General features: G+C 44.9%; 1 protein-coding gene across 5 annotated transcripts in view; it reads left to right on the top strand.

Annotated features, from left to right (window-relative positions):
* Positions 1 to 27,509, top strand: part of STX8 (syntaxin 8) — a 253,572-nt gene that overhangs the window by 130,497 nt on the left and 95,566 nt on the right. For all 5 annotated transcript variants that reach the window (XM_019817162.3, XM_011288848.4, XM_019817163.3 and 2 more), the window contains exon 7: positions 22,468 to 22,569. In XM_019817162.3, the coding sequence (XP_019672721.1) occupies positions 22,468 to 22,569 (102 nt within the window). The remainder of the gene's footprint in view (positions 1 to 22,467; positions 22,570 to 27,509) is intronic.

The raw sequence follows: 27,509 nt of genomic DNA, 5'->3' as shown, positions 1-27,509 counted from the left end.
GTAAAAACAATCTAGGACCTTCAGCATTTGAAAATCACTTTATTATCCCTTCGTGTTTGATTGAAGAATGACCGCGTCGTGGGTCGGAGTTAATTCTCTCGGACTTTTGACGGCATTCTTCCATTTGCTTCCAGCATTCAGGGGTGTTCTAGACAGAGCTGCTGTGCCGATTTCCGTTACGGATGAGCTATGCGTTTCTCCCATCTTTCTGAAAGCTTTTAGAACACTTTCATCTCTAGTGTTCCGAAATTTCATAATGGTCTGGGTGTGACATTTTTGTCCCCTCAACTCATTGCTCTTAGCACTTGGTACTTCCTTTTCATCTGGAAACTCGTGTCCTTAAATTCTGGGAAACTTTCTTGTATTATTTTATTGTTAATTTCCTCCACATGATGTTTCTCTTTTTCCTCTCTCTTTGTAGTTCTGTTGTCAGCGTTGGGACTCGAGAATGAAGTCCTCCATTTAATTAAATTTTTTTTCCTCTCTTCGTTCTCACTGATTTGTCATATTGCTTTCTTTTTTTTTAAGATTTTTAAATTTTTAGGTAATCTCTACACTCACCGTGGGGCTCAAACTCACAACCCTGAGATCAAGAGTCATGTGCTCTACCGACAGCCAGCCAGATGCCCCGTATTGCTTTATTTCTTAAATGATGTCCTCAACTCTATCTTACAATTCTTTCCTTTCCCCCATCTCTTTCACTATCCTATCTTTAAAAAAAAAAATTGTTTCATTTTGAACTAATTACAGATTCACAGGAAGCCGTAAAGATAGTACAGAGGTCCCACGTACTGTTCACCCAGTTTGTCTCAAGGATTGTATCTCCTGTAACTACAATACAATATCAAAACCAGGGACTTGACCTTGGTATAGTGTCTGCGTGTCCAGTTCTGTATTGTTTTATCACATGGGTAAGATTCATGTCACCATTACCACAAAAAAACTCAGAACTATTATTGCTGTCCTAATTTCTAGGAACTCATTCTTGTTCCTTTCTCATCCCTTTGTTACCATTTTGTGGGTATATTGTCTTCTATCTCTGAAGGTGTGTGTGTGTGTGTGTGTGTGTGTGTGTGTTATGTGTCTATAGCTGCAAAAAAAGGCTTGTTTGGAACTCTGTTACAAATGTCTGTTGATTCTAAATGCTCACATTTAAAAGGGAGATACCAAAAGTTGATTGGAAGGACTTTATGTTGGCTAACCTTGAACTGGTAGACCTCACTGTGGAGAGGGAGACTCAACCATGTCATTGTACGAGTTTCAGGTATCAGGATATACGTATCTTCCCTCTTGGGTTAGTCTGTTCATGGAAAATAACCCACCAGTCCCCTCTCAGGGCGTTATGTGCAGGTAGCGTTCTGGATTCTGACTGGAAAGAGATTCAGGAGGAGGGTTACTGAGCTGGGGCTCATATACCTTACAGGCACACTTGTATTTTTACTGCACCAAACCCGCTTCCTCAGTGGTGACCAGTGTCCCCGTCAAGGAGCTTCCCAGCTGGGATTCAGCCCTCACTGGAGAAGGTATGGATGGGAGGGCAGAGTTCCCTGGGTTTCCCGGGCCAGAGCTGGTCCACAGAAAACACCGTTTTGGGGGTGAAGATGCACGGAGGCCAACGGACGAAAGAGCCACAACCAGGATTGGCGCAGGAAGCACCCCCCCGGGCTGAAGGCAGGCGGAGGCTGGTGGGCAGGGGCACGCACACGGTGGGAGTTGGATGGTGAGTGTCCATGTGTGCAGGACAGTGGCAAGGCGGTCGCCAGGCCGGGGCTCTGAGCCCACTGAGGGGTTGTCCATCCTGGGCTTGCGGCTGGGACCCGGCACCACCGGATGTGATGCGTATCCTTAGTTACTGGAGCAGGCACAGCAGCAGGAAGAGGCAAACACACCAGCACACCTGGTCCTGGAGCCTCCCTCTCCTCTTGCCTTGTCCCGCCAGCGCCCTCTGCCCAGAAGCCATCGCATCAGGCTCACCGCAAAGGAGAGCCGCTTAGCGCCCCCATCTGTTGGTGCCCAGTCAGTACTAGGGGGTGAACTGGGAGCTGAGAGGCGGTGAAATGACGGTTGGCATAAAGGAGCAAAATATAACGCAAAGTGTCTGTCTGTGGATGCATTTTATGAAATGGGGACGTTGTCAGGTCAGTGGTTCTTCAGTTGACGGGGCTCCCCCCGATTCTGCGGTTCATTTGGCACTTTGTGTTTGGATTTCTTTTCTGTGCTCGGAGAGTTTAAAAACACCTGTTAGAGCAAAACAAAAGGAGTATTAAAAATGTATATAGAGTCAAAAAGGCAAAGACACGCATGTGATCTATGACTCTGAGACCTGCCTGGAAATTCCTGCCTCAGGATAGATGTTGGCATAGATCCCGTTCCTCTGTGCACCCTTTCTAGGATGGGAGACATGCCTAAAATACGTCTGACGTGTGGAAACTTGGAGAAAAAGGCAGGTAACTTTTCTGCAAAGGAGGAGTGTTCTCTTCTCAAGCGGAGAAATGTTTCTTCTTCAAGTCCTTTGTTGTTTTTTTTTTAAAGCCAGGGTGCACGTTTCACATCAGCCTTCTGACAGATAGATGTCCCGAATACGAATCTCTCAGAATCCAAGTCATAACCAGCTGTCTGGGCTTCATCAGAGATCTTCAGTCCCTTCTAAAAAAAAAAAAAGGGTATGGAGAAATCAAGGTGATGCTCCTATGGAATGGGAAAAATGCAGACTGTATTTAGTCTGCAGTCAGACACAGAGCCGTAATTAGAGACCTAAGAGGCACGTGCTTCCGAGGAAAACTCTTGGATGGAAACCCAGAGATGCTTCTTCCCGTGCCCTACTACTTACTCCTGAGGGACTTGGGCAAGTTACATGATCTGCGTGGTCCCGTTTTAAACGCTATGACAGTCTCCCTGTCTGCCTTTCAGGGCCGTCAGGGGGATCGGGTGAAATAAACGGTGGCAGGGCTTTAAAGCGATATTATCACCATCTTGAGTATTTTTAAAGCTCTTCATTTATAGGGCCTCAAACTGAAACAGGGAGGGTAAGGCCTGACTTAGAAAGGACCCCATTTTGTGCATTTCACAAAAAAGCTTGTCTTGTTGAGATCTAAGAGGAAGAACCCAGAAATAATGATGTAGACTCTCTCCATTCCTAACGTTCTCTCCTTGGTTTTATACATTTTGTTCTACGTCATAAGTATTGGAACAGGCTTTGAATATTCAATAGCAGAAGTGGAGATGGAAATAAAAGGCTGTGGTTCTTGGGGCACCTGGGGGACTCCGTCGGTTAAGCGTCCAACTTCGGCTCAGATCATGATCTCACGGTTTGTGAGTTCGAGGCTCGTGTCAGGCTCTGTGCTGACAGCTCAGAGCCTGGAGCCTGCTTCAGATTCTGTGTCTTCCTCTCTCTCTTTCTGTCTCTGCCCCTCTCCACTCATGCTGTCTCTCTCTCTCTCTCTCTCTCTCTCTCTCTCTCAAAAATAAACATTAAAATTTTTTTTAAAAAAGGCTGTGATTCTATTAGCATTTTTTGGTCCCATAGTAAAGAAAGTTATTCAGGCAGACAGATCCAGTTGGCTCTGAGATGTAGGTGATTTTTCAAAGGAAGTACAGATCTACTGGTTTGAGTCCAGATACTTCATGAGAGATTCTAGAAATTTAAGTGATAAAATGGAGGTGAATTTCCCATAATCGGTTGTGAGAGGGGAAAATACCAGTAAATGACTTTGGCTCACCTTTGGGGATTGTATCCTTGACCAAAGTCATGACAGTAGATAATCATTATTATGACCAACAAGGTATCACATAACAAGTAACAACTGTACATTTATATAACAATCAAAAAATGTTTTTAATTGCATTTATATTTTTAACGTTATAGCATTTAAAGAATTCCACTGCCAACGCACAAAGGCCGAAGTTTCCACAACACAGATTCAACAACATACAGAAACACTCAACTAGATCGGCTCTAAATTAATATGTTTATTGTAGTAAATGGTAATTAAACATTTACTTAACAGTCGTTTAGAAGATATTTATGGGGGAAACTTGAAGGGTCTCATCTTTCAAACCAACCAAAACAGAACAAACAAGGCAGTCTTGAGGTGTTTGATCGGATGCCTTTCCTTTCTGAATGTTACGGAAAAGCCTCTGGAATCTGACGATTGCAGAGTCAGACCCGCTCTGCCTCCTGCCAACTGTGTGCCTTTAGACAAATAAGCTCTTCAGGCTTCACCTCTAGTATCATGTAATAGTTCCTTGCTCACAGGAGCCACTCGTGGGGAACTGATACATTCCCTTACTGTGTTCGCACTCTTGCATCTGAAAAGGGATCTCATGAAAATTGAGGAAATGGGCCTGTTGACATTCCTTATGGAACCTGAGGGTTGAATGGAATCCTTGGTGGAAACGCATTTCTCCATATTTGTGAGTCTACTTTGGACTCCCTTCTGTCCCGTTGACTTTTTGTCCATACCATACTGTCTTGATTACTGTAGCTTTATAGGAAGTTGTTTGTTTGTTTGTTTGTTTTTGAGAGAGAGAGAGAGAGAGAGAGAGAGAGAGAGAGAGAGAGAGAGAGAGAGAGAATCTAATCAGGCTCCACACTCAGCATGGAACCCAGCCTGGGATTTGATCCCACAACCCTGGGCTCATGACCTGAACTGAAACCAAAGAGTTGGACACTCAACCAGCTGAGCCACCCAGATGCCCCAGGACGTCTTGAGATTGGATAGTATTACTTTTCCAACTCTAGGCTTATTTTTCCAAAGTATTGATGAGAAGTGGGGAGAGTAAACATTTTTGCCTTGTTCTGATCTTAGGGGAAAGTGTTTAATGTGCCATCTTTAAATACGATGTTAGCGAAACAGTTTTTTTTTTTAAATAATAGACTTTATTCTTTAGAACAGGTTTAGATTTGCAGAAAAATTGAGCAGGTAGTTTAAGAGGGATCCCATAACACCCCACACCTAGTTTCATCTGTTATTAACATCTTACATTAGCATTTTATGTACATCGAATGAACCAGTATGCATATATTATTATTAACTGAAGTCCATAGTTCATTCAGGTTTCCTTAGTTTTTACTGAATTGACTTTTTTTTTTGTTCCAGGATCCCATCCTGGACACCACATTACCTTTCATGATTATGTCTCTTTAGGCTCTTCTTAGCTACGGTGGTTTCTCAGACTCTCCTTGTTTTTGGTGATATTGGTAGTTTTGAGGGACACTGGTCAGGGGTGGTGTGGGATACACCAGAGTTGATCTGATGTCTTTCTCGTGATAAGACTGGGGTTATGGGTTTCTGGGAGAAAGACCGTAGAGTTGTGGTCCCCTCTTTCTTTGTATCATATCAAGGGTACGTGCTACCAACATGATTTTTGACTACAGATGTTGACCTTGGTCATCCGGCTGAGGCAGTGTTTGTCAGGCTTCTCCACTGTAAAGTTACAGCTTACCCACCCCCAATTCATACTCTACAACTTGGAAGGGAGTCACTACTTGCAGCCCACAGCCCCTCATTGAAGACGGAGTATCTCTGCAAACTATTTGGGATTCTGCGTGAGAGTTTTGCGTCTTCTCTCCCATTTATGAGTTTGTGCAGTCATGTGTTTATATCTGTATGGATGCATGGATATTATTTTATTGGCTATGATCTGAAACTACTTTATTTGTTTTGTTGCTCAAACTTTTCCTGTGTTGGCCCCTGGCAGTTCTGTCTGTTGGCTCCTGTATTCCTTTGACATACCTGAGCCAAAGTCAGACACTTAACCAACTGAACCACCCAGGTGCCCCTTGTTTTTTTGTTTCTTAAAGAAATTCCTTAGTTTCTGGTGCCACCAGATACTTCAGGCTCGTGTTGTGTATTTCCAGCCCCAGTCCGAGAACTAGCCATTTCTCCATAGAGCCCCTGGCTCTTTTTGTTGGAGAATGGGATTAGAAACCAAGGTGTGGGTGCTGAGTGTGCTCATTGCTACTGTGATGCTGTTTTAAGTGTCTTCTCCCGTTGAGGAAGCACAGAGATCTAGGTGTGTTTACTTACCTACATGTAGCCATTTGTATCTATCGTAAGCTAAGCTCGATCATTATCACATGGATTGTCCTAGCCTCATCCGCCTGCTTATCCTTAAATTCCCACCCCAACAGTGAGAATTCGGCTGCAGCCATCTGTCATTCATCTCCTTTTTTAAAATAAAGTTTATTTTTTTATTTTTGGGGGGGAGGGGCAGAGGGGAAGGGAGAGAGAATCCCAAGCAGGCTCTGTGCTGTCAGCACAGAGCCCGACACAGGGCTGGATCCCACGAACCATGAGATTGTGTCCTGAGCCGAAACCAAGAGTCAGATGCCTAACCGACCGAGCCACCCAGGCGCCCCACGTTCATCTTCTTAATTGTACATAGATAAGCAGTATCTGAATTGTGAACTCCTATCCTCACAGAAAACCACTTTCTCAACTAGAATTTTGTTCTGATACGCAGTTGCTTTTGCCTTGAGTCTTACAGATTCTGCTCATTCCCGGCATAACTTAGATCATCACCTTTTCTCTCTACCCCTTTCAGGGATGTTGTTTTGTACATTTGTTAGTACAGCTAGATTCTCTTATCACAGTCTGTATTCCTTCCTGGAATCTTCAGCCTCCTAAATGATTTTTTTTTTATAATTTATATTCATTAAGGTTCACTTTTTTGTGCCATAAATTTCTTTGGGTTTTGACAGTTGCGTAATGTTACGTATCACGCAGAATATTTTTACTGCGCTAAAAATCCCCTGTGATTGACCTATTCATCCCTCCCCTCTTCCTTCCCAACTCCTGGCAACCACTGATCATTGTATTCTCTCGACAGTTTGGCCTTTTCCAGAATGTCATATAATTGGATTCATACAGTATGTAGCCTTTTTATGCATGCAGGGTGCCAGGAAACACATGTTGATCATGTATAAATCATTCAGTCAGCACCGAGCACATTATCACCAGGATTCTGGCTTTTCAAAAATAATGGGAGGTGTATTTTATTCAGCAAGCGTTCTGACGTAGCTTACATTTTTTTTTTTAATTTTTTTTTCAACATTTTTTAATTTATTTTTGGGACAGAGAGAGACAGAGCATGAACGGGGGAGGGGCAGAGAGAGAGGGAGACACAGAATCGGAAACAGGCTCCAGGCTCTGAGCCATCAAGCCCAGAGCCCGACGCGGGGCTCGAACTCACGGACCGCGAGATCGTGACCTGGCTGAAGTCGGACGCTTAACCGACTGCGCCACCCAGGCGCCCCGTAGCTTACATTTTTAAAAAATAAATTCTTTATTGAGGGTCCAGAAAAACTGGTGAGGTCTTCATTTCTGTTGCTATCACGGGGTTGTTTAATGCCTAACCTAAGTATGTTATGCTTTTAGATTCTGTCTTCAAATTAGGGCTCATGGCACCTTCTCTGAGCTCTGTGATTTTTTTTTTTAACGACTTTTTAAATTTTGTGTTTCTTGTGCTGATGAGAATGTTTAGAAATTTTTTAAAACTTTTTTCTTTTTAATGTTTATTTATTTTTGAGAGAGAAAGAGACAGAGTGCAAGCAGGGGAGGGGCAGAGAGAGAGGAAGACACAGAATCCGAAGCAGGCTCCAGGCTCTGAGCTGTCCACACAGAGCCCGACGCGGGGTCTGAACCCATGAACCGCGAGATCATGACTTGAGCCGGAGTCGGACGCTTAACCAACTGAGCCACTCAGGCACCCCGAGAATGTTTAGAAATTTTTAAAATATTCTGGATCATCAGTATTACCGCTGTATTGTGTCTCAGCATGCAATTCCAGCCCACTCTTGTGTTTGTGTGTCTAATGTCCCGGATCTTGGGATATATAGTATATAATATACTATGTATACTTAGTATATAATGATGTCTTGGCTTCCGTGGGAAGGCCAAAGTCTATCACTGTGCACAGTGCAAAGGGTGTCTCCACAATCAGACTAGACAATAGGAGGACAACCCGGAAGGACCTGTACTGAAGTCTGTGCATAGTCACGTTTCAGTGAATTAACTAATTTAGTATTCACTACACAAGCTTTATCTGTCAACATTAAATTATTGCTGTTAAGTAGAAACTTAGTTTTGTAGTTTTTATTTATTTTTATTTTTAACTCTTTTTATTTTTTAAAAATGTTTTATTTATTCTTGAAAGAGAGAGCACGAATGGGAGAGGGGCAGAGAGAGAGAGAGAGACACAGACCCTGAAGCAGGCTCCACGTTTTGAGCTGTCAGCACAGAGCCCGATGCGGGGCTCGGACCCACAAGCTGAGATCGTGACCTGAGCTGAAGTCGGACGCTTTACTCACTGAGCTACCCAGGTGCCCCTGTAGTTTTTATTTTCAATATGAATATTCATGTTTAGAACTACGGAATAAGGAACCATGTAAACAAAGAATGGGTATCCACATGGATGGTTACATTTAATTACATAATTTACATAAAATGATTAATGCTGAGGGGTGTCGAAGAATTTTTTTTTTCACTTTCCAACTCTGTGCAACAGTATGGGAAAACAATGACTTAGCACATGGCAAGTTTTCAGTAAATATTAGTAGCTGTTGTTATGGTTTTACCGAATAAGCTAGTCTAGCCTGGCTGTCTTCCCTCCCGCACATTTCGGCGTGCTCTCTGTCCTGCAGCTCCAGCAAATTGCCCTCTCCCTCCCCTCACACCCCTCCGCTGAAGCAGCTCTTAGCACGGTCCACACTGGCTCCCCAGCCACCACTCCACTAGCCGAGGTCTGTCCCACACCCCCTTTCCTTCTAGCTTTTTGCTCTCTTTTTTTTTTTATTTATTTACTTTTGAGAGACAGAGCACGAACAGGGGAGGAGCAGAGAGAGCGGGAGACACAGAATCCGAAGCAGCTCCAGGCTCCGAGCTGTCAGCACAGAGCCCGACGCGGGGCTCGAACCCACGAACCGCGAGATGGTGAGCTGAGCCGAAGTTGGATGCTTAACCGACTGAGCTCCCCGGGCACCCCTTGGTCTTATTCTTTAAACACTAGTGTTCCTGAGGTTCCCCTTTTCCTGTACCTCTTTTTGTTCACTCTGTCTTTCTTAACTCAGATTTTTAAATTAGCACACAGAGGGGCGCCTGGGTGGCTCAGTCGGTTAAGCATCCCACGTCAGCTCAGGTCATGATCTTGCGTTTTGTGGATTCGAGGGTCACGTCGGGCTCTGTGCTGACAGGGCAGAGCCAGCCTGGGATTCTCTCTCTCCCTCTCTCTCTCTGCCCCTCCCCTGCTCGCACCCTCTCTCAGAATAAATAAATAACCTTTAAAAAATAATTAATTAGTTAACACACAGCAACATTGACTTGGTGTGTGTACGTGTAGCATGAATTTTAACCCACGTATAGCTTGATGTAACTGCTACCACTAACGGGACACAGGACAGTGCTGTGCTGTCCCTGCAAAGACTCCCTCATGCTGTCATTTTGTAGCCATACTGTCCCCCATCCCTAACCCACAGCAGCCACCCCCACTGACTGCTCTGTTCATCACTCTGGTTTTTTGGAGAACATCACACAAATAGGATCATACGTAGGAACTTCTTTAGTATTCCATCTTCATTTTTCTGTTGTGTGTGTGTGTTTTTTTAAGTTTATTTATATTTGAGAGAGACAGCACCAGTGAGGGAGGGGCAGAGAGAGAGGGAGAGAGAATCCCAAGCAGGCTCTGCCCTGTCAGTGCAGAGCCTGACACGGGGCTCGATCTCACAAACCATGAGATCATGATCTAAGGCGAAATCAGGAGCCAGAAGCTCCACCAACGAAGCCACCCAGCCGCCCCTGTGTTTTTTTTACCCTATCTCCCAGTACTCACTGTCTTCGTCGTTACTAGGGATGGTGATAGATGTACGTAACATTCTACCGTTGACTTAGAACTGGTATTTTACCTCGTGAAATAGGGCAGAGAAACCTTCCCAGCATGCAGTCCCTCTGCCCCACCCCCTTTAAAGTGCCCTTGTCTGTGTATTACCCTTCCGTGCACTGAGCACCAGATATTGTGAGTTTTACTTTCAACTGCCAAACGGATACTTAAAAGCTTAACCAGAGGAGTATCTATTCTGTTTAGCCAGATATTTAAGATTTCTGTTGCTTTTCCTTCGTTTCTGACATTCTAGATCGCCCCCTGGTGTGATTTCCCTTCTGTCTGAAGAACTTTATTGACAGCAAGGTCTCTTAGCACTTCTTCATCTGAGAATGAATGTCTCTCTTTCTCCTTCACTCCCCAAGGGGACTTTCACCGGATATGGAATTCTGTGCTGACAGTTCTTGTCTTTCAGCGGGTTAAGATTGTTGTTACCCTTCCTTCTGGCCTCCCTGATCTCTGGTAAGAACTACGCAGTCTTTCAAATCTTTGCTCCCCTATGGGGCTTTGCTTTTTCCTTTCCTTTCCTTTCCTTTCCTTTCCTTTCCTTTCCTTTCCTTTCCTTTCCTTTTTTCTTTTCTTTCTTCAGCGTTCAGCAGCTTGGGTGTGTGTCTAGGCACGGATTTCTCTGTGTTTATCCTGCTTGAGGTTTGCTGAGCTTCCTGAACGTGCAGGTTGGCGGGTTGTTGTTTTGTTTGGCAAAGTTTAAGACAGCATCAGCCCTTCCTTCTTCAAATATTTCTGCTGCCACACCCCCTTTTCCTCTTCTTCTGGGACTCTGATGATCGGAATGTTTGACCTCTTGCCATTGCCCCATCCCCTGAGTCTGTGTTCTTCAACCTCCACCCTGCCCCCACGGAGGCTCTTTCTTTCTTGTGCAGATTAGAAAATTTCTACTGACCTGTCTTGCAGTTCACCACTTCTTTCCTCTGTCATCTCCATACTGTTGCTCGGCCCACCCAGTGAGTTTTTTCTGATTCATTTATTCTGTTTTTCAGTTTCGGAATTTGCATTTGGTTCTTTTCCATATCTTCTATTTCTTTGCCGAAGTTTTTCTTTTTTTTTTCCTGCCTTGTCCTTTGTTTGACGAGTATTCACTTTCACTTATTGGGGCGTGCTCGCTCTAGCGGCGTGCTCGCTCTAGCAGCTCGAAAGTCCTTGCCAGGTAACTCCCAACACCTATGTCCCCTCAACGTTGGCATCTGTTGGCAGCACTGGCATCGTCTTGTATCATGAGGCTGGAAACCTTCTGGCTCTTCATAGGCTGAGTGATTTGGGGTTGTATCCTGGACATTTTGATTGTGATGTTATGATGTTATGTTTTTTATTCTTTTTTATTCTTTATTTTTTATTCTTTTAGTTTTTTTGTATTTAAATTTTTTCTCAAACCTGGGGCGCCTGGGTGGCTCAGTCGGTTGAGCATCTGACTTCCACTCAGGTCGTGATCTCACCGTTGGTGGGTTCAAGCCCTGTGTCGGGCTCTGTGCTGACAGCTCAGGGCCCGGAACACCTGCTTTGGATTCTGTGTCTCACTCTCTCTCTGCCCCTCCCCCCCTCACTCTGTGTCTCTCTCAAAAATAAATAAAAACATTTAAATTTTTTTTAATTAAAAAAATATATATAAGATTTTTCTCAAACCAGCGGCAAAGTTGAGAATGTGTTTTTCCCACACACCTGGTCACTGTTCTCTAGAGTCACTGATTGTTACCATTTTATGTCTGTTTTCTTCCTTTTATGTATACTTTCTTTTCCAGCAAACCGTATAAAAGTCGGGTGAATACTAAATACTTCAACGGGTATTTCCCAAGAATTAGTGTGTTCTCCTACATAACCATGGTGTCATTATCAGAGGCAAGAGACCTAACTCTCACATGGTGTTATTGCTTTATATGGAGCCCATGTTTAAATTTCTTCAGCTGCCCCAGAAATGTCTTTTAATTACTTTCTTTTGTTTTGAGGTGTTTCTCCAGCATTCATTCATGATTGTCTCTAACATGTTTTTTCTGGGGCCCCTGGGTGGCTCAACTGGTTGAGCGTCCAATTCTTGATTTAGCCTCAGGTCATGATCCCAGGGTCACGGGATCGAGCCTCATGTCGGGCTCCGCGCTGAGTGTGGAGCCTGCTTAAGATTCTCTCTGTCTCCTTCTGCTCCTCTCCCCACTCTCACGCACATACACACACCCTCTCCCTCTCTCTCTCTCTCTCTCTCTCTCTCTCTCAAATAAATAAATAAATAAATACACAGATAAATACATAAATAAAATGTTCTTATTTTTTTTTAATGTTTATTTATTTTTGAGAGAGAGAGAGAGAGACAGAGTGCGAGCCGGGGAGGGGCAGAGAGAGAGGGAGACACAGAATCTGAAACAGGCTCCAGGCTCTGAGCGGTCAGCACAGGGCCCGATGTGGGGCTCGAACTCACAAACTGTGAGATCATGACCTGAGCTGAAGTCGGACGCTTAACTGACTGAGCCACCCAGGCACCCCAAATAAAATGTTTTTCTAAGATACCATTCTGTCTTAGAAAAATGAGATGTAAAATATATCTCTTAAGATACATGTATATAGGTACATATATATACATACATATAGATATATAGATATATGTGTACATATAAACATACAAAAGCATCTGTATACGTATATCCATACATACGTACATGCATACACATATGACATTTAACCACCCATTTTTGCACACCATTCATTTATATTTTTCTCTAGCTCTGAATTCTTCCGCAGGCTTTTTTTCTACAAATGGAAGCTAGTGCTACAGATTATACCCCCAGGCAGTGAATATTAGCACAGCATGGGGCAGATGGTCTCGGCCATTTAGCCCTCTTAAACGGAATGCGATTTTGCATGCGTGCTTCACTCCGCGTGGTCTTTCTGCCACTGATTTTGTGCTCTGACAGTTTGGAGCTAGGACGGTTGACAAAAGCCTCCGAGGGATACTGCCGTGTGACGATGATCTTGCTGGATTTTGAAACAGACGTCTTTGGGCAGCTCAGGTGCTTTTGCAATGCACTGAGGTTAAAGATGGGCGGGCAGGTAAGGATTTGGAGCAGGTTCTGTGCTGCCCTGAAGGGGAGCACGTCACTGCAACCTGGGAAGAGGGACCTGGAGGAGGACTGAGTGGTAGCTGGGTGAAACCCTGGCCAAAGGCTTGGGGTGGCTCCGGGGCCCCAAAGACCTGAGTGGTAACTCTGTAGACTACTCCAAGAATTACTGTCACATGCTTTATACATTAGCTAGACTTTGAATCCATAGGTCACAGCCTGTATCCCTCAACACCTTTTTCCTAAGATATTCCGTGTTTTACAGGAACAGCCCGATGCCAGTTTAATTTTCTCTCATTTTCTCAATTTCGGAAGCTGGTAATCTTCCCTGCCTACCATTTGAGTGCCTCAGAATTTTTTTTTTTTGAAGTTCAGAAATTTCATGAGATATTTCCAGACCCTTTTGAAGAATGTCGGTCAGAGCTCAGTGAGTTTCTTTGATACGAAGACTCCAATGTTTTCTCAGCTCAAGGAAAATTCATTATATTCTGTTCTATTATTTATTTACTTAATGTCTATTTTTGAGAGCAAGAGAGAGACAGAGCGTGAGCAGAGGAGGGGCAGAGACAGAGGGAGACGCAGAATCCGAAGCAGGCTCCAGGCTCCGAGCCATCAGCACAGAGCCCGACGCGGGCCTTGAACCCACAAACCTTGAGATCATGACCTGTGCCGAAGTCGGACGCTCAACAGATTGAGCCACTCAGGCACCTCATCATTATTTAGTTGGTCATTGTTGGTCCTTCTGTTTTCCTGGATCTTTGTCCCTGTCTTTTTGGTCTTTCCCCTCCCGTATTTTGTCCTCTCTGCCCTTTTCCTTTGACGTCTGGGAGGTCATTCAAACCTGTTGTCTAAATCTTTTATCTAGATTACTGTTTCATTTGTGTCTTCGCTGTGGTTTTTGATTTGACAGCTGTGATTCTGCCTGGATGCAGTGTGTCCAGTAACCCTGACTTGTTCCCCTTGTCATGGCTGTGTGTTCCAGTGGCCACTCACTCACGGTCCTCTTGAATCTTGTGCTTAAGAAATCTTGTGTTTGAGAAACCGCTTTCTCAAGACCTCTCCTTTTCCGGAAGGAATTGTCTTTTCTCCGGCAGACGAGGTGAGGGAGGGAGAGGACGGGCCCTCATTTGGGGCTCTTTGTTTACACCTGCTGCCGTTTGGTTGCTCTTCGCACAAGGAGACGCGTCTACTGTTGGAAGCAGGGAAGGTTCTTGTAGCTTAGGCGGCCTTTGGCTGCGCGGTCTTAGGCCCAGATGAGGGAAGAGTGGAAGGCCCCGGTTGATGGTGGGAAGGAAGAAGGAAAGGGGCCTGGGCTTTCGTTCACCTGCCCCCGCTTAAGATGTGAGCAGGTGCAGCCAAGGGGATTTCTCCGAGGCCTCCCTCCAAAGCCTGGGTGCGTCCCAGAGGCTCAGCTTGGGGGTGCTGGAGTTCCCCACCAGCTGCCCTGTCACGGAGTGCCCTCAGTGTTGCTGCTTCTCCTGGTTTCTGTCACGTATTTGACATCGTCACCTAGTGCCGGGTATTGTTAAAGGTCCCACCCCCACTCCTAATTTTATTTGTTTATTTATTTTTTTAATTTTAATTTTTTTTTTAGCGTTTATTTTACTTTTGAGACAGAAACAGAGCATGAACGGGGGAGGGTCAGAGAGAGAGGGAGACACAGAATCGGAAGCAGGCCCCAGGCTCCGAGCCATCAGCCCAGAGCCTGACGCGGGGCTCGAACTCACTGACCGTGAGATCGCGACCTGGGCCGAAGTCGGACGCTCAACCGACTGAGCCACCCAGGCGCGCCCCCCCCCCCCCACTCCTAATTTTAAATTTCCATTACAGGGAGTGGAGGCGGTTAAACAAATGCCCTCAAGAAGGGCTGTTTATTCACTCCTGGTTGGTCCTAGCATTTGTCTTCAAATGTTACTGGCAGTATAAGCCAGAGGCACAGAAGCATAATGACTTCACAACTGCCACCTTCCACTGTGAGCACAAAGAAAAAAATGAAAATGAAAAAGCACCAAACTTATCCTGGAAACATGCAGCACGCGGTCTGCCTTAATATGGAATATAATTGGCAATGTCCTTGAGAGCGGGAAGAAGTGACAAGTATAATTGGAGTCAGATAGTGCGATGCGGTGTGTTTCTTACCGCTTTTGATTCCGCCGGTTTTGTGTCACGCTTTACCTTGACCGTTGTTCCGCCCCGTGTCGGAATGGCACACGGTGTCCCAAATCCACGCACGATGGACATACAGCCTCCTTCTCCGAACCCAAATGCAAACACTTAACCAGGAAGCGAAAGATCAGTCTCTCTCGAGAGGCCGGGACTGCCCGGAATCTGCAAGAGGCAGCGGGTCATTTCTCGACCTGTGCTCGGAAACCTGTGTTTAATTCGCTGGTAAGAGACTCTGGTTGGGGGACTTCCCAGCTTGCGGGCTGCAGGGTGGGAATCCCCCTGGACTCCCTGCCCCTGGAAATCTGGGGAGTTCAGAGCAGCTGTGACACAGTGGGGCAAACCCACAGCGGCAGTATAAACCTTTGAAAAACTGATGTGGCAATGTGTTTCCAGGTCCACGGGGCCATCAGAACCCCAGGGTGTTAACGTAAGGAAATGAGACAAAAGGAAGAAAATGATAATGGAGGAAAGAATCCGTTGACTCATTATGTATAAATATAGAAACATTCTAAGTCCCTGACAGTGGGCTATTTTTAATGAATGTTTATTTAATGGAAGGAATATTTTGTAACCATTAGAAATTATAACTGTGAAGGGAGACTGTGTAGCAACATGAAAGATCATAAAAGAGCTCATGTTAATGGGGCAAAAGGTTTCTGTGTTGCAATTATATAAAAATATATGTTTATGTCAAATCTGAGAAGAGAACACATAGAAGTGATTACCGGGGTGTTGGGACAACTTTTGTCTTTTTTTTTTTTTGGCCCCCCTGTCATTCATAAACTGCTATTAAATAATTGTGTCACTCAAAAAAAAAAAATGGAGTTGGTTTTGTAAACAAACAAACAACACATCAGTAATCAGAAGAGGTTTAGCAACCCAATGAAAAACTTTGTGTTTGGTCTGAGATTAAAAACAAGAACCCTCTCGGGGCGCCCGGCCGGTTCAGTCAGAAGAGCGTCCGGCCCTTGATCTCAGGGTCGTGGGTACAAGCCCCACTCTGGGTGTAGAGGTTACTAAAAAAATAAATAAACTTAAAACAAAAAATCAACACCCTCAGCGTTGACTACTGATCTTGGCTGAGCTAATCTGCTACACACAAAGTCCTGATCTACCTCTCAGTTGTAAATATTTATAAAGTTTAAAAGGAATCTATCTAGAAACCCAGTTAGCCTTTAACGACTGACAAATGTTTAGTGTCAGACAAGGAGTATTTTACATTGACTTTGTTTTAGTGATGGAGGCTGATGACGCCTGAGTTTCGTATTACGTACTGCAGCATTAAAACATAATCATTAGACTGTGATCGGTTGTGTGGACCAATCGCATTGTGCCAAGTAACAGTACGAAGCACATTACTGTGGAATATCCTGATAGGACACGGAGAGCGGGTGATAGAAAACATTCGCTTTGGGTGGCTCCGTCGGTTAAGCATCCGACTTCGGCTCAGGTCACGATTTCACGGTTCATGGGGGCAAGCCCCACGTCGGGCTCTGTGCTGACAGCTCAGACCTTGGCGCCTGCTTCGGATTCTGGGTCTCCCTCTCTCTCTGTCTGCTCCCCCCCCAAAATAAATAAATAGACTTAAAAAAAAAAAACGAAACCATATGCTTTTACATATGCTCCAGTGTATAAGCCCATCTGGGTTCTGTGCTCACCTCACCAGACCAAAACCGAGGTGGCATGTCCAGCCCACACATGGCACTGTAGGATGAACACTATGCCCAAAGCGCCAAGATGTCACAAGTTTTTGAAACTGCTTCCTCTCAGGATCTGTCAAAGTTTCCAGCTCAGCATCTTTACCCCCAAAGAGAAGACTAAGGAGGGAGAGGAGAAGTGTCTTGTGGAAGAAGGAACACTGGTGTTGTGTTCTAGAAATAACTCTGGCGGACCGTGAAAGCGGGCAGGTGTTCGGCTCAATGGGTAGAACCTTATAATAATGAGAGTCACCCTCCGGCTCAGCCATGGAAGTGATTTTTCTCGCGAGTTTCCATGTCACCAGTGGCTGGGAGCATTCAGCAAAATGTTCATCAGCCTGCTCCTGCTGCCAGGGATGCTGGAGAAAAGGGGAGGAACCGCGGCACGGTCACATGACCTCTGCGGTCTGGCGGTTTTGTTGTTCTAAAGCATTCGCCCTGTCTTCCCAGAATGCATGCCTGCCTGCCTTCCTGGAAAATCTTAGGCGTATCCGAATATTGTAAACTTAATTTTTTTCTAGTTTACCTTTTTTTTAAGTGTATTTATTTATTTTGGGGGAGAGAGAGAGAGAATGAGCAGGAAAGGGGTAGAGAGAGAGAGAGAGGGAGACAGAGAATCCCAAGCAGTCTCTGACCCAGGGCTCGATCTCACAAACTCACTGTGAGATCATGACCTGAGCTGCAATCAAGAGTCAGACACTCAACTAGCTGAACCACCCAGGCGCCCCTGGTTTGGTCCACATAGAACAAATCTGTTGTCCTTCTGCCAATACCACACTGTCCTGATTGCTATATATTTATAATAAATCTGGGATTTGGGTAGTATAGTACCTCCAGCTTTTTTCCTTTTTTTTTTTGGCAAGATTATTTTGGCTCTTCTAAACCATCTGCCTTTCCATGTACATTTTTTTTTATAAATTTTTTTAACGTCTTACTTATTTTTGAGACAGGGAGAGACAGAGCATGAACAGGGGAGGGTCAGAGAGAGAGGGAGACACAGAATCTGAAACAGGCTCCAGGCTCTGAGCCGTCAGCCCAGAGCCCGACGCGGGGCTCGAACTCACGGACCGCGAGATCGTGACCTGAGCCGAAGTCGGCCGCCTAACCGACTGAGCCACCCAGGCGCCCCTCCATGTACATTTTAAAATCAGCTTGCCAGTGTTATTTTTTTTTATGCTAGGATTTTTAAAATTAATGAATGAATTAATGAATTTTTTATTTCGATTCCAGCGTGGTTCACAGTGTAATATTAGTTTCAGGGGTACAGGGTAAGTCGTTCAACACTTGCACACATCACCCAGCGCTGGGCACAGCCAGTGCCCTCCTTGATCCCCATCACCTGTTTCACCCATCCCCCACCCCCACCTCCCCTCTGGGAACCATCAGTTTGTTCTCTGCAGTCAAGAGTGTTTCTTGGCTTCTCTCTCTCTTTTTTTTTTCCTTTGTTCATTTTTTTTGTTTCTTAAATTCCACATGTGAATGAAAAACCTGCCAGGATTTTGAGTGGGGCTACACTGAGTCTATAGATCAGTTGAGAGACAGCAGATGTCTTTAAAACATGGAGTCTTTTCAGTCCGCGAATGCAGTACAGCACTCCCGTCTCTTTAATTTCTCAACCAGCTCTCAACCAGCGGTGGTTTACGGTTTTCAGTGTACAAGGCTTGTACGTCTTTTGTTAGATTTATTTCTAAGTGTCGCTGGGTGGACAGAGGAGACCCAGGGCCCCGGGGGCCACAACCCAGCCCATCCCAAAGGTGTTGCTGGAAGTTCTTGGTCTTGTTACGAGAAGGAATTCAAGGACAGACATGCAACACAGGCAAGTGACTTAAGCAGGAAGGCTTATTAAAATGAAAAACACACTCTTGACATGTGAGAGTAGATGAGCCCTGGGGATTGGGTTTCTATTTTTTACTGACAGTTGGGTTTTTTAAATTTTTTTTAATGTTTATTTTTTTTTTTTTTGAGACAGAGAGAGAAAGAGAGAGAGACAGAGCATGAGTGGGGGAGGGGCAGAGACAGAGAGGGAGACACAGAACCCAAAGCAGGCTCCAGGCTCTGAGCTGTCAGCACAGAGCCCAACATGGGGCTTGAACCCACAAACCGTGAGATCATGACCTGTGCTGAAGTCGGACGCTCAACCGACTGAGCCACCCAGGAGCCCCCCCTCTGTTTTTTTTCCTTAAATCTCTATATATTGATGTATGGCTTTCTTTTTTTTTTTTTTATGATTGCTTTAGAGATATGTTGTTTGATATAGTAGTCACCACTCACAAGTGGCTTTAAATTTGAGTTTTAACTAGTTAAAATATGAAAAAAATCAAAATGCGTCCCTGGCTATAGTGCGGAGGGTGGAACGAGAAGATGCAGAGCTAGAAACAGGAAGATAAGTTTGGACATTGTTCGAGAAACACTGGCACAACTTTGTGAGATATTAGTAGCAGAGTTTAAGAGAAAGCATGAGATTGAGAGAACCCCGGGAGGCAGGGTCAAGTCGAGTGGCTTCAAGTGGCATGACCGGGGGAGGGGGAGGGGGAGGCCGAGTGACTGAAGATTTCTAGCGTGGGCCAGCAGGCGAACGTTGGTGCCATGGATGGGGACAGGGAATGTCGGAGGGGGGGTCAGGCGTAGGGGAAGATGAACAGTTTAGTTTAGAGACCCTGAGACTCAGATATTTGTAGGAATTTCCAGGTACAGATAAACAGTAGGCACTTGGCTGCCTGGGTCAAGAATTTTGGGGAGCTATATACAGCAGAGATTTTCAGGTTTGTTTTTTTTTTTTAATTTTTTTCAACGTTCTTTATTTATTTTGGGGACAGAGAGAGACAGAGCATGAACGGGGGAGGGGCAGAGAGAGAGGGAGACACAGAATCGGAAACAGGCTCCAGGCTCCGAGCCATCAGCCCAGAGCCCGACGCGGGGCTCGAACTCACGGACCGCGAGATCGTGACCTGAGCCGAAGTCGGCCGCTTAACCGACTGCGCCACCCAGGCGCCCCAAGAGATTTTCAGGTTTTTAATTTACATACTGAGGAAACTGAAAGGTACAAAAAAACCCACCATGGTAGTGTTACAGCGTAAAAATATACAGCAGGGTGGGACTGCGGGCATTTAAGAGGAAGAAGACACTTTGCAGAGCTTGGAGATGGGAGGAAAACGGGAAGACTGTCACTGACTGGAGAGTCATGAGTGCACTGTTGGGGCGCCTGGGTGGCTCAGTTGGTTGAGTGTCCAGCTCTTGGTTTCGGCTCAGGTCATGATCTCACGGTTCATGAGTCGGAGCCCCACGTCAGGCTCTGCACTGTGCACACAGTGTATAAGGACAGTGCAGAGCCTGCTTGGGATCCTCTCTCTCCCTCTGTCTTTGCCCCTTCCCCCGTCCCAAATAAATAAATAAACTTAAAAACAAAATGAACAAAAAAACCCTCAAATGCACTGTTAAATGGTAGCGAAAAGTTTTCCGGGCAGCCCGTATACAGATACCATTTGACAGTTTTGGCCTAGATCTGCTGGCCTAAGAAACAGAGAAGTACTTTGAAATTCTGTCTCTCTTTTAGACTCCGTCCACTCATTGCCTCCATCGCTTTGTGTTTATTTTATCTGGCTGTGTACTAGACATTCCACTGGGCATCACAGGCAGAGCAATGAAGGAAAGTGAGCCTCTCTGTCCTATTCTTCCCACCAAAGAAAGGCAGGCAAGCAAGTAATTAGAATACGAAACACACGGGTCTGCAAGGAAATAGAGGTTGTCCCAAGGGCTGCAGGAGCCCAGGAGGAGCGGCCGCCTCTTCTGTGCCTTCCACAAGCTGTTTCTTCCCGCGAGCAGTGCTGTCTTCCTGCTTCTTTATGCCCACGGCCTTTAAAACTCAGCTCCAGGGGCACCTGGGTGGCTCAGTCAGTTGAGCGACCCACCCTTGATTTTGACTCAGGTCGTAATCTCCCAGTTCACAAGATCAAGCCCTGTGTTGAACGATGTGCTGACCCTGTGGAGCCTCCTTGAGTTTCTCTCTCTCCTTCTTTCTCTGCCCCTCCCCTGCCCACGCTGGCTCTCTTCTCTCTCTCTCTCTCTCTCTCTCTCAAAATGGATAAGTAAACAAACAAAAATTAAAACACAGCTCCAGCATCATTCTGAAAACTTTCTTTGATTACCTTGTTTTTTTTAATTCTTTAACAGAAGCAGTGACTCATATTGGACAATGGATCTCTAAAGCACTCACTTAAAAGAAAGAAAAAAAAAAAAGAAGAAGGGAGGGAAGGAGGGAGGAAAGGGAACCAAAATTGAAAAAGTACTATGTGGGGGGCCTGGGTGGCTCAGTTGGTTAAGCGTCTGACTTCGGCTCAGGTCATGATCTCACGGTTCGTGGGTTCAAGCCCCGCGTCGGGCTCTGTGCTGACAGCTCAGAGCCTGGAGCCTGCTTCAGACTCTGTGTCTCCCTCTCTCTCTGCCCCTCCCCTACTCATGCTCTGTCTCTCAAAAATAAATAAATGTAAAAAAAAAATTAAAAAAAGAAAAAAGTACTATGTACTCATTAGAGGAAATTCAAACAATACAGAAAACACAAGGAAGCTCACCCAGGATCCCACCACCTAGAAATAATCATCCTTCCCATCATCCAGATATATCCTTGTAGGTTTGTCCATATGAAAGGGCGGCTAGAAGTAATTTTGCATCATTAGGATTATGCTATATGTCCTATTTTAAGTGTTACTAAGAGCTTAATTTCACTTTAAGGAGATTACCATAGTATCAACTCTAATAATTCAATCTTAAAAGAAGACAATTAGCGTAAAAAAAACTCAACTTCACGGTAGAGGATTCTTTACAAGAGATGGTAATTACTAAAAGATCTAAGGTTAACAAAAAAAAATTACCTAAAGCACTGAAGCTTTGGTGATTTTGAAAAGCCATAGGTCTATGTTTTGCTTTTCCGCAGCTTGATGGGACTCCGCTGTGCATGATGGGGAAATTAACACCTTCAAGTTCTTTCCACCTTTCTCCCACCACGCAGCCTCCCAACTGCTTCCTGATTTCGGTTATAATTACATCATCGCTGTTGACAACATTTATCTACCTTCTTGTAACGTAATCCCTGTATCTGCTGATTCCCAACTCAGTATTTAGATGGCTCCAGCTGTCTCCACCCTCTCTTAGGTCATGGTCTCTGGCTTCTTCTATCCTAGAGTTCTTTATTTCTTTTCACCCCTTGGTTGGCCAGATTTCGTCATCAAGCGGTTTTCTCGAGAAGGACCCTGTCCTACTCTTCCCACCAAAGAAAGCATGCAAGAAAATAATTAGAATACAAACATAAGAAACAAGAAGTGATCTCCTGTAGTCCATCTGCCATAAAGCTGGCATGACAGTGTGGCTGGGCATAACTTTGCTGGGTCCTGCTTTTCTGCCCCGGAACTTCTGACATTCCTCCTCTGTGTTCCAGACTTGCATTCAATCGGTTTTTCCCTTTGCTACGACTCCCACAGCCCTGCACCACCACCACCACTGCCTCTTATAAATCAGGATTGCAGTTTCCAAAGAACACACATGAGCTCTTTACCTTTCCCCTCACTGCACGTGAGAGAATTTATCAGTAGGGAGGCCGGCCTCCGCCGTGATACTTTGATGTGAGCCTGGGTGTTTCTAGAGTGTTAACCATGCATCTCTGTCTTCCTTCCTAGAGATAATTGATGACCTCGCCAACCTGGTGGAGAACACAGACGGGAAACTCCGCACGGAGACCAGGCGTATGAACATAGTGGACAGAAAGTCAACGTCTTGCGGTAAGGGATCTCTACACTTACCGTTCTGCCTCCCATCATCACTTGTGCATTGACTCTGCTTTCAGTTGCCTGCGTTTCTCTAATTACCACAGGGATTTGGTTGCTCTTCTATTGCAGACAGTCCCTTTTGATGAAGCATTGAAATCGCTAAAAGAGCCCCAAATCTTGTGAAAATGAAGGATTACGAGGGTAGGAGAAGTATAATGCACTGTTAATTTTTTTTTTTTTTTAATTTAAAATAGGATCTGTCTCTGTATGCTTACAGAGAAAACCAGTTTGGGAAATCGTGTGACAGTAGGCAGGTCGCTGCTGGTAGATGATCGCAGGTGGTGAAGGCGATCTTGCTTACTTTGTGCCTTTTTTCTACTTGGAAGCTTCATGGTTGAAGCTTGAACTCCAGAGCGGTTAAGAGCCCAGGTTCTGAAGTCTGGTGGAGTTCGCGTCCTATATTCAGTGATGTTAGTCTTTGGCAGTCACTTTACTGCTTGATACCTTGTGCATAAAATGGGGCTATCCGTGTCAAGACAAGAATCCGTTGGCGTGGCTCTCGAAACACTGACCCGTTGACCCTGCCCTAGAGATTCTGATTAAGTAGGGCTGGAACGGATGTTCATTATTTGACAAGGACGGCAGGCAATTCGGACATAGGTACTTACCATTCACCCGAAGCTCCAATGCCAATTTTTGTGAGGTTTGAATTCCGTGTTGCCTGTGCGTGGTGCTTCGCCCAAAGGTAAGTGATGATAAACGGTAGTGACAGTGGTACTGACCAAAGCGACAGTTACTGGGTGCTTCCTCCCACAAAGGTGCACCAGGTTTATAAAGCTAATACCTTTACTGGAAACAAAAGTATAATAGCACTCAGAACACTGGTGATCGGAGCACACGCTTTGCCTCTTAGCCCTTTCGATGTGAAAAATACAATCGATCCCTCTGATCCGTACCCAGTTTCAGAACGAGGATCCTCTGTGCGAAGGTCACCGGAGATGTGTAGCTTGAGAAGCATTACCTTCTTTACCTGGTGTGCTGGTTCGACAGATGTCTGAGGGACCTCCCTGCTCCCCTGTGATCACGTGCCTGCATTCCCCAGCCCGGGAATTCTCATCCACCAGATAGCAGACACCCTGTGCCTTTGCATCCTGCAAAAGCAACACATCCTTGCTTTTCACTTTACCAACCTTCTCATGTGACCTTGCTCCACGGGGACTTCGTTCGGTGCTAGATCCTGAAACTTCGGAGACAGGGAGATGCGGGCTTACTCCCACCTCCAGCTCCAACTGCCTTGATTTCTGTAGGAACTTAGTCTTGCTGAGCCTCACTTCCCTCACGTGTAAAAGAGTGGGTAACCTGGTTATCAACCAGGTTAAACCGTGTAGAACAGGTGAAGTGTCTAACGCTGGCCGTCTTCCCTGACTGTCCATATTTATGCGGAGAGGCCCTGCAGTGGGGTGGTTAAGAGTGGGGGCCCTAGAGCCTGGACTTGCCTCCCAGCGGCACCCCTCACCGACTATGCGACCTTGGAGAAGCCCAAGCTTCCCTTTGCCTCGGTTTTCCCATCTTTGAAATGGGAATGCCAATGGTAAACACCCGACAGGGTTGTTGTAAGGAATAAATGAATTCACATAGATAAAGATAAAGATACAGGTTTAGTTACAGACGATATAGATGTAGATATATACACAGAGACAGATTTGTAGCACTTAGTGCGGTATTGGCACATAGTAAGCTGTGAGCAAGGATTAGCTCTCATCTCTGTGCTTCTAAAGTAGGAACAGCCGTCCCGATTCAGGGACAGCTTTCTGGAAGTCTCTTTCACGTGCAAAGCAGTCATGTTGCTGTTAGTTTGGAATGACCGTGTATATGGATGTGTGGGTAAGCTTTTTGTATTTGCAACGCAGTGGCCCTCGGCACGTGTTACTCATGAAGTCACAGCGAGGAATGTTACTTCTGTTGCCAGTTTCTTATTTTATGGTATTGCTTGGTGTTGGTGTTTACACCCAGAAATGTGCATCAAATCATCTGACTTGAACTCTAAGTATCTCTTTTTAATAGAAGAAATTTAGAAACTCCCACAATTACTGAAATACATGCTTCTAAAACTTGGTATTTTAAAAACAAGTTAACTGTAAATTTGTCTTGTGCCATTTATATTTAGTTATACATAATCTGTAGTAGAATTACTGTTGGCTCTTGAACAGTGCAGAGGTCAGGGGTGTTGACCCCCCCTGTGCAGGCAGAAATCTACATATACATTTTTTTTTAAGTCTGTTTATTTTTGAAGGAGTCAGAGAGCGCAAGCAGGGAAGGGGCAGAGAGAGCAGGGGACTGAGGATCCGAAGCGGGCTCTGTGCTGACGGCAGAGAGCCTGACACAGGGCTCGATCTCGCACACGGTGAGATCATGACCTGAGCCGGAGTCAGATGCTTAACTGACTGAGCCACCCAGGTGCCCCCTGCGTATCACGTTTCACTCCCCCCAAAACTTAACTACTAATAGCCTGCTGTTGACCTGGAGCCTTCCTGATACCATAAACAGTTAACACATAATTTGTACCTTACATGTATTTTGTGCTCCTTTCTTACAATAAAGTACGCCGGAGAAGAGATGTTAAACTCATAAGGATGAGAAAGCACATTTACGGTCCTGCACTGTATTTTTGACAAAAATCCACGCATAAGTCAATTTGCACAGTTCAAACCTGTGTTGGGTCAACCGTATATGTAGGGACTCAGAAGGGAGAAGTCCAGTAATACAGCATTGTTAAATAGACATTTCTTTATTCTTTCAGTGGAACTACTCTTTCTCTTATCTCATCAATTTTTTGCCCCTAATCCTTTCTAGGCAGTGTCCTAAGTATTGTCGATCCACACCCAAATAACTAACCTTATAGTATTTCCAATGCCTGATACCTTTAAAGGAAAATTATTGCGTTTACATTTTTTACAGGGAAATCTATCGTTACATCTCTGTTTGTTGGCAAGCAGCACTAGTTTTTGCATGTTGACCGAGGTTTATCCCATGGCCTCCAAAGCTCTAGAGAGGCCAGACTGGTTTAATGACCCCTGCAATTAACTTCTGAGTCTCCCACTGATCAATATGAAGCCTGTGAAATTACGACACCCTGTGGAATTTACTGAGTGGCTCTAGCAGCCCTCGCCCAAACTAACCTAACTTAAAATATCACGGTAAAAGGTACATGACACAAAATTTGCCTTCGTAACCATTTTTAAGCGTGCAGCTCCGTGGCTTTGAGTACATTCACGTTGTCCTGAAACTGTCTCCAACGTCTGTCTCCAGAACTTTTTCATCTTTCCCAACTGTGACCCTGCCACCATTCGACACTAGCTCCCCATTCTTCTCCAGCCGGCCCCCATCAGCCGCCATTGTACTTTCTTTTTCTATGAATTGGATGCCACCAGGTATCTCACTTGAGTAAATTCATACAGTATTTGTCCTTTTGTGTCCGGCTTATTTCACTCAGCATAATGTCTTCAGGAGTCCTCTGTGCTCCAGTGTGTGTCACAAATTCCTTCCTTTTTTAGGCTGAATAATATTCCAGTGTGTGTGTGTGTGTGTGTGTGTGTGTGTGTGTGTGTGTGTGTGTCTATGTGTGTAGATGTGTGTGTGTATATGTATATATGTGTATATGTATATATACGTATGTATACACACCACATTTTACCTGTTAGTGTTTATCTGTTTATCTGTCCGTGGACTTTTTAGCTAATGTGGTGAATGAGGTCACTATGAACAGGTGTACAAGCATCGATTCAAGTCCTGCTCAGAAGTCACATTGCTGAATCAAATAGTAATTCAGCGTTTAATTTTTCAAGGGACCACCATATTAACCTGTCCTTTTGTTTTGCTTCCAGTCCTTAAACTCTTAGTACTTTCTAGTAGTCTGATTATTTTCCTGATAAAGCCCATTTGTGGGCAGGAGTAAGGGACTTCTGTAGCCTGAGAGGGGCAGGCAAGTGGGGTAGAAGTTACAGCCCTGGACCCACCCCAGTTGAAGAGTGTGGTAGGGGACCCTTCCCCCAATGAAGTGGGTCCCCAGAGAGATATACCCTTAGGGTAAAAGTGAACCAGAAGTAAGGTGCCCTTGGCACTGAAAAGACTGAGAAGGACAAGGACAAACCATAGTTCTGACAAGTTGTGGGCATAGAAAGGAATTACGTCATGGGCATTTATACTCAGGATGGGCCGGAAACCCCATACTCTGCATTTGGTTTGGGGCAGATTCATGTGCTAGAGTGACAGGTGCCTGGTGAAAACAATGAAACGCCTGTCTGGAGGAGGGTGTATTTATCAGGTCTCTAAGAATCAGCCAAACCAAATTTTCAGGGCGGTGACCAGCACGCAGTCAAAGATAACCTAGCAGACATGGAAACAACACAACATGAGCCAGAACCAGCAACAGACCACAGAAATCAATCTGCACTGACTCGCAGTATTAGAATTATCAGGCACAGATGATAAAATTAACTATGCTTATTATATTTAAAGAAAGAAATGACAGGCTTGAAAGGATCTTCAGAAAATAGGAAACTATAAAAAGTAACAGAAAATTTGAAAAGGGACCAAAATCTAGCTCCTAGGAAAAAAATAAAATAAAAACCTGAAATTCAAAACCCAGTGGACATATTTGGTAGCATAGAAGCAGAGAGAATCAACCAGGGGATAGGTACAAAAAAAGTAAACCATATTGCCTTTATGTAAGCTTTAGCTAGCATTTACAAGAGGATATCCAGATGCTACGGAGGTTACGTTAGGATCTTTGTAAGAAAGGTTTGGGGCGCCTGGGTGACTCATTTGGTTAAGCATCCAACTCTTTGATTTCAGCTCAGGTCCTGATCCAAGGTCATGGGATCGAGCCCCACAGCAGGCTCCACACTCAGCGAGGAGATTCTCTCTCCCTCCCTCTGACCTTGTCCTGCTCA

The sequence above is a fragment of the Felis catus genome, chromosome E1, assembly GCF_018350175.1.
Source record: "Felis catus isolate Fca126 chromosome E1, F.catus_Fca126_mat1.0, whole genome shotgun sequence".
Classification (NCBI taxonomy): domain Eukaryota; kingdom Metazoa; phylum Chordata; class Mammalia; order Carnivora; family Felidae; genus Felis; species Felis catus.
Note: the sequence above shows the minus strand (reverse complement) of the source record. Positions and strands in the feature narration are given on the sequence as shown.